The sequence below is a fragment of the Eucalyptus grandis genome, chromosome 8, assembly GCF_016545825.1.
Source record: "Eucalyptus grandis isolate ANBG69807.140 chromosome 8, ASM1654582v1, whole genome shotgun sequence".
In the NCBI taxonomy this organism is placed as follows: domain Eukaryota; kingdom Viridiplantae; phylum Streptophyta; class Magnoliopsida; order Myrtales; family Myrtaceae; genus Eucalyptus; species Eucalyptus grandis.
Window position 1 is genome coordinate 49,932,928 of NC_052619.1, and position 6,125 is coordinate 49,939,052.

At 42.9% G+C, this 6,125-nt stretch overlaps 1 protein-coding gene across 2 annotated transcripts; it reads left to right on the forward strand.

Moving 5' to 3' along the window:
• Window positions 1-33: 33 nt before the first annotated feature.
• LOC104440100 (G-type lectin S-receptor-like serine/threonine-protein kinase At4g03230) lies at window positions 34-5,153 on the forward strand. Of its 2 annotated transcripts, none has more exons than XM_010053086.3 (8): window positions 34-1,489; window positions 1,824-2,330; window positions 2,944-3,072; window positions 3,175-3,383; window positions 3,468-3,678; window positions 3,848-4,085; window positions 4,247-4,397; window positions 4,481-5,153. In XM_010053086.3, exons 1-8 carry the CDS (start codon window positions 142-144, stop codon window positions 4,778-4,780), a joined length of 3,093 nt encoding a protein of 1,030 aa, XP_010051388.2. In that variant the 5' UTR covers window positions 34-141; the 3' UTR covers window positions 4,781-5,153. The 2 variants fall into 2 exon arrangements, with proteins under 2 accessions (XP_010051388.2, XP_010051394.2); XM_010053092.3 differs by having other exon boundaries at window positions 35-1,489; window positions 2,947-3,072.
• The last annotated feature ends 972 nt before the right edge of the window (window positions 5,154-6,125 follow it).

Sequence of the window (6,125 nt, forward strand, 5' to 3'; positions counted from 1 at the left end):
ATCGATTGGCGGAAAGGACGAAAATGATTTCACTGATTCATCGAACACAACGAAACGTGATATTCCTGAGGAAGAAAGAAAATAGAGAAACAATCTAGACAACCTCACGACCGATGATGATGAGGACGAGGTGTTATCGCAATGAATAGTCGAACAACCCTCGTCCCCATTCCAGGAACTCCAGTTATCACCATGCGACGCTCCAATAACTTTACGTGCTTGCTCTTGTCTGTGATGTTCGTTCCGGCTTGCTTGAGCAGAGACACCATAACAGTAGGCACAATCACATACCCGGGAGGAACCACTCTCGTGTCCGCCGGGGAGCGGTTTGAGCTCGGCTTCTTCTCTCCGAATGGGAGATCCGACTCCAGGAGGTACATCGGAATATGGTTTTATAGGTCGGACCCCAAGATCATCGTCTGGGTCGCCAACCGGGACGAGCCACTCGTCGGCCCCAACGCGTCCTTTGGGCTCGTGGACGGCAACCTAAAGCTGTGGAATGAAAAACGACCGATCCCGTTGACCAATTTTTTAAGCTCTTCGAACCGGTTAGTGAAACTTCTCGATTCAGGGAATCTGGTGCTAATTGAAGACGGGAGAGAGGAATTTCTCTGGCAGAGCTTCGATCACCCGACCGACACATTCCTTCCGGGGATGCGGATGACTGAAAACTTCATGTTGACTTCTTGGGCAAAACAGGATGACCCAAGACGGGGGAACTTCACGTTCCAAATGGATCAACAAGGCGGCAACAACTACGACTTGATCCAAAACCTGATTCCTTACTGGAAAAGTGGGGTCTACGGTAAGTTCATACAAGCCGATCAGATGTTGGACGTCATCTCTTTCTTGCTCTCCAATTTTACCACCAGCACCACTGCTACTTCGCTGCCAGCCGGGACTAGTCCAGCTTGGCCCTACGAAAACATAACCCGGCCTTCATTCGAGTACTACAACAACAGCCGGTTGGTTATGAACTACAACGGCCGGATTCAGTACTTCAGGCGAGGAAATGGGTCAAAGCCAGTCTGGTTCGAGCCGGCGAGCCAGTGCAGTGTGCTCAGCGTATGCGGCAAGTTTGGTAGCTGCAGTGATGAGAATGGCAACGAGACCATGTGCAGGTGCTTGCCAGGTTTTGAGCCGGCGCAGCAAGATAAGTGGAGCTCGGGGGACTTCTCTAAAGGGTGCCGCAGGAAGTCGCCGATATGCGCAAAGAACAGCGACCATAGAGCTCATGATTTCTTGAGTTTAAAGAAGATGACGGCCGGGTGGCCGTACGTGCAGATTTCAGTAGACAGCGAGGAGCAATGCAGGCAAAAGTGCCTTGATTTCTGCAGTTGCCAGGCCTACTCGATCGAGGAGGATCTGCTCCAAAGGGCAGAGAGGGGCAACTTGGCGTGCTATACTTGGTCGGGCGATCTCGAGAATATTCAGGAGTCTGCCCCAAATGGTCGCAACCTCTATGTCCGAGTTCCGCTTTCAGACATAGGTTAATTTCCTTCCAGCTCAACCTTTTTTTCCTTTCCAAAATTATTTGTGTCTGTGACCTTTTGACTTGAGCTGTGGCTGTCTTATTAACCATCTTTGGTGGCTTCTGATTTACCTTCTTTGATGAAGTCATTAGCTTTGCTCATACTTTGTGCATTTAAATGTTATCTTGACTGCAAACGCAGTCCAATCAAGCGTTCTGGTCAACCAGCATATGGAAAACAAATGACGCTATCCCAATTTCAGCTATTAATATGATGTATGATTGGAGTTTAATTGTAGGTGAATGTGCATATTCACCACCGCTAATATTTATGCAATGTTGACTTTCATAGAATCTACTAGGAGGGGTTGTAAAACTTGCGGCACAAATTTAGTCCCCTACCCTTTAAGCACGAATTGGAGCTGTGGCGATCCAGTATACACTGCATTTAGCTGCGACAATGAAACTGCGCAGCTTTACTTTGAACGGCCCCAACGTAGCTATAGAGTCACTAGCGTCAATCCAGAAGCTCGAACATTTACCATCCAAGTCAATGCATCGGACTGCACAAGTATCGGTCAAATGGAAATCAATCTGCAGCTTGACCAGTCCTCACCATTTCATGTGAGTCGCGGGTGTAGTGGAGAACAGAGTGGCTCCAGCGCAGGAGGCTCTTTGGGAAGGGTTTGGTCGAGCGAAATAAAAATTGTGTGGAGAAATCCAAAGGAGCCGATTTGCAATTCGTCCGAAGACTGCGATTGGCCATATGCAACTTGCAAGAAAGCATCGGACGGAATAAAAAGGTGCCTCTGCAACTCAGGATTCAATTGGAATTCTTTCAACATCGGTTGTTCTCCAGGTGAGAATGTTGATCTTGCGAATTGACACGCAACTTTAGCTACTTTATTCGTGAATAACAGATTAGAAGGAAGCAACCGAAAAAAAAAAAACAGATTAGAAGCAAATATAGTCATTAGGTTTTACCAGTCGATATAGTAGTAGATTTTCTCGTGCCCTCAAATGATTGTTTTCCATCTCTGTCTAACATTTAGAGCACTGCTAGGATGATTTGCTGCTCCTAGAAACTGAAAATTTTCAAAGTCAACATTTATATTTTCAGCTTCCATTCGGAATTATAATAGATCAGCCAGAAGAGCTCGAAACCAGAACAAATATAGCTATCATTTGTCCAGAGCCCGAGATTCTCGAGATATGTTCACCCTGTCAAAGTGTCATAGCATATGTCTTTACAGTTATCATCCCGATTATGGTGTATGCATGGAACGTAATGACAGAATCCTGGACTTGCCCCAAATAAGCTTGCTCTTTTTTGTAGACTATAAGACGGATTGTGACCATGCACTATGAAGTCGTCACATCTGTCCTTTTATTATATTGGCAGTCCCCGTGTCTACAATTATTCGTTCAATTTTCTCTAAAATACAGTAGTTACTCTTTCTTTTCTTCTCTAGCAGTGGCAGGTTATAACGTTGAACGAGGAGGATCATCAGTGAGACTTGTATATATAGTTGTTCCTACCAGTGCCGCAATCTTCATCCTTGTTTTTGGTGGTTTATTTTACATGGGAAGGCAGCATGGTGGTACGCTAGGCAATCCCTAAGCAAATACATACTTTTCATCTATCATTGTTAGAAATACGATAATAAGATTGAACCAATTAGTAACTAAAGCTGGCACTACAGGGAGCACGGAAAGCACTCAGGAAAATCCTGACTTTCGTCTATATGACAGCGAGAAGCGAATCAAAATGTGGATGGATTCACGCCAATTCGAGGAGGATAAGAAAGGCCTAGACGTGCCATTCTTTGATTTAGAAATTATTCTAAAAGCGACAAATAATTTCTCGGATGAGAACAAACTTGGAAGAGGAGGGTTTGGGCCTGTTTACAAGGTAAATAAAATGGTTTCTTCTTCTACCATCTGGGGCTCTTAACGAGGTCACGGTGAAGTAATCCATTCCTCAACTTTGTTTTAGGCTACTTTTCCAGGAGGACAAGAAATTGCAGTGAAGAGACTATTGAGAGGATCAGAACAGGGTTTTGAGGAGTTTAAGAACGAAGTCATCTTGATTGCCAAACTTCAACATCGAAATCTTGTCAGATTAGTAGGATATTGTGTCAAAGGAGATGAAAAAATGTTACTATATGAATATATGCCCAACAAAAGCTTAGATTCGTTCATATTTGGTAAGCATCTTATTTCATGTCCTTATTCCCTTGTATTCTTCAGCGCATAGTTGTAATAACTTGTAGCACTTAGCAGTCTCTTTCTCTACATAAAGATTTTAAGTTAGTCCGATGGATTTATATTAAAAGACTTTGCTACCTACACAAGTTAAAATGAAAACCTTGCTAGATCGAACAAGGTGTTGGTTGCTGAACTGGGAGATACGTTTTGAGATTATATTGGGAATTGCACGAGGAATGCTCTACCTTCACCAAGATTCAAGGCTGAGAATCATTCACAGAGATCTCAAGACAAGTAACATTTTGCTCGATGAGGAGATGACACCCAAAATTTCCGACTTTGGTTTGGCACGGATATTTGAGGCAAAACAAATTGAAGCAAGCACACAAAGAGTGATTGGAACATAGTAAGTTTCTATAGATGCGCATACCATTTTTTTTTTTCAAAGGGTTAGAGAATTTGTTGGACACTACACAAGGCACTCACCACATTATCACTTTTTAACATCTGCAGTAGAACTTTAGTATTCCAACTCTTGCTTAATTGACTTATTATGCTTCAATGCAGTGGATACATGTCTCCGGAATATGCTTTGGACGGATTTTTCTCATTCAAGTCTGATGTTTTTAGTTTTGGTGTCGTCATACTGGAGATTATTAGCGGGACACGTAACACGGGCTTTTATCGATCCCAAGGAAAAATGAGCCTTCTCACACACGTAATATTTATTGTCCCTTACTTTTGTTTTATCCACTTCCTGTCGCCCTTTTCTCTGAACATACTGAAACTTCTATTGCCCAGGCATGGAAATTATGGAATGACAATAAAGCATTGCACTTGATGGATCGGGTGCTGCACGAAACTTACAACAGAGATCAAACTTTGAAGTGTATAAACGTGGCGCTTTTATGCGTGCAAGAAGACCCAAGTGATCGTCCCACAATGTCAGATGCAGTTTTCATGCTTGGTAGTGAAACAGCGACCCTTCCAGCTCCAAAGAAACCGGCTTTCGCAGTTAGGACAGACGTTTCTACGTCGACGTCTTCCAGCAAACCAGAGTCGTGTGCAGTGTTATCGACTACTCTGGAACGAGGACGGTAATGTTGGATCTTCCTCGAATCTATTCCACATCCTAATGGTCGAAAGCTTTAGCCATCAGGCATTTTGTTTAACTAGGAATGCGTCAATTTTTGCCCCTTAATGCTACTTTCTCCTCCAACATAATACAGTTCACTCCCTATTTATTGCCGATGCTCCAATATTAACATCCCCGAATCGGCTTTTTGATTCTTTTCCTGTCATTTCCTGTACTTTTCTTTTGTAATCAGTTTATTCTGCTGCAATTGAGTTGTAAAATCAATTTTCTCTCAGGTAATTGTCATCCTATCAAACTCACAATCTACCACACTCTATCATACTCCGCAAAAATTTCAGTTTATGAATTGACTGAGAATTCCCTCTTACTTATCACTGAGATGTTACTCTTATGTCTTAAAATTTTTGCATATTCAATAGTAGTGTTCGGTTGCCTTAAGAATCCGCTGCATAGCACATGTTTGTGATTATCCTCCTCAAGACAACAGATAATTGCATAATAACTTTGCACTTATTTAATCAGCATAGCAAAATAAAATTAGCTAACACTAAGGCTCTGCTCCTTTTATGAAAATTAACTTCCACGAAAATGTTTTTCGAATTTTTTGGCATTCAATTCATGGAAAATGAATTGGTTGGGGAGAACATTTTCCATCAACGAAAAAAAGTCTCATAAAATAAGGGAGAGAATTGTTCAAATTCATCATGGATACATGCAGAAACGAGGATTTAAGACAAATTAAGCAAAATCTCGATAGTTAGACATAATCACTTCGACATTGATTGAAACGACCGGTGTAGCCGGTTCGATTTACAAACTCTGGGCCCACACTTGAAGAATTGGAAAAGTGTTAAAAAAAGTCCTAAACATTTTGTATTTGTGACAATTTAGTCATAAACATTTTTTGGTACCAATTAAGTCATAAATTTTTTACGTTATGCAAATTCAGTCATTTTCGGCTAATTTTGGCCGGATTTTGCTTATTGGATGCTAGCCAACCGACATGGTCTGGATCGGCGCTGATGTGGACAACTTTTTATAATATTTTAATATTTTTGATATTTTTGTTTTTATTTTTTATTTTTTTCCTTCTCCTCCTTCCTCCACTGGTTGCTAGACCTCGGCGGCTAGGGCAACCGACTAGAGGCGATGGTTGGTGAGGTCGAGGTCGACCTCGTTGGCCTCCTCATCGGTGGCCGCCCTCGAGGCCTGGGCAACGAGACTCACCCTCACCAAATCGGCAAGGCTCGCCCTCGTCGCTCAAGCCTTGAGGGCAGCCTTGCGCCGAGCCGGGCGAGGGCAAACCTCACCGCCCAATGTGAGGCCTCCTCGCGACCACTAGCGAGGTGG

Excerpts from the sequence above, each read along its gene's own strand:
- LOC104440100 (XM_010053086.3), top strand. The coding sequence starts at position 142 with ATGAATAGTCGAACAACCCTCGTCCCCATTCCAGGAACTCCAGTTATC. Across the intron at positions 3,073-3,174 it reads CATGGGAAGGCAGCATGGTG|GGAGCACGGAAAGCACTCAG; the intron begins GTACGCTAGGCA and ends CTGGCACTACAG. Across the intron at positions 3,679-3,847 it reads CTTAGATTCGTTCATATTTG|ATCGAACAAGGTGTTGGTTG; the intron begins GTAAGCATCTTA and ends AAACCTTGCTAG.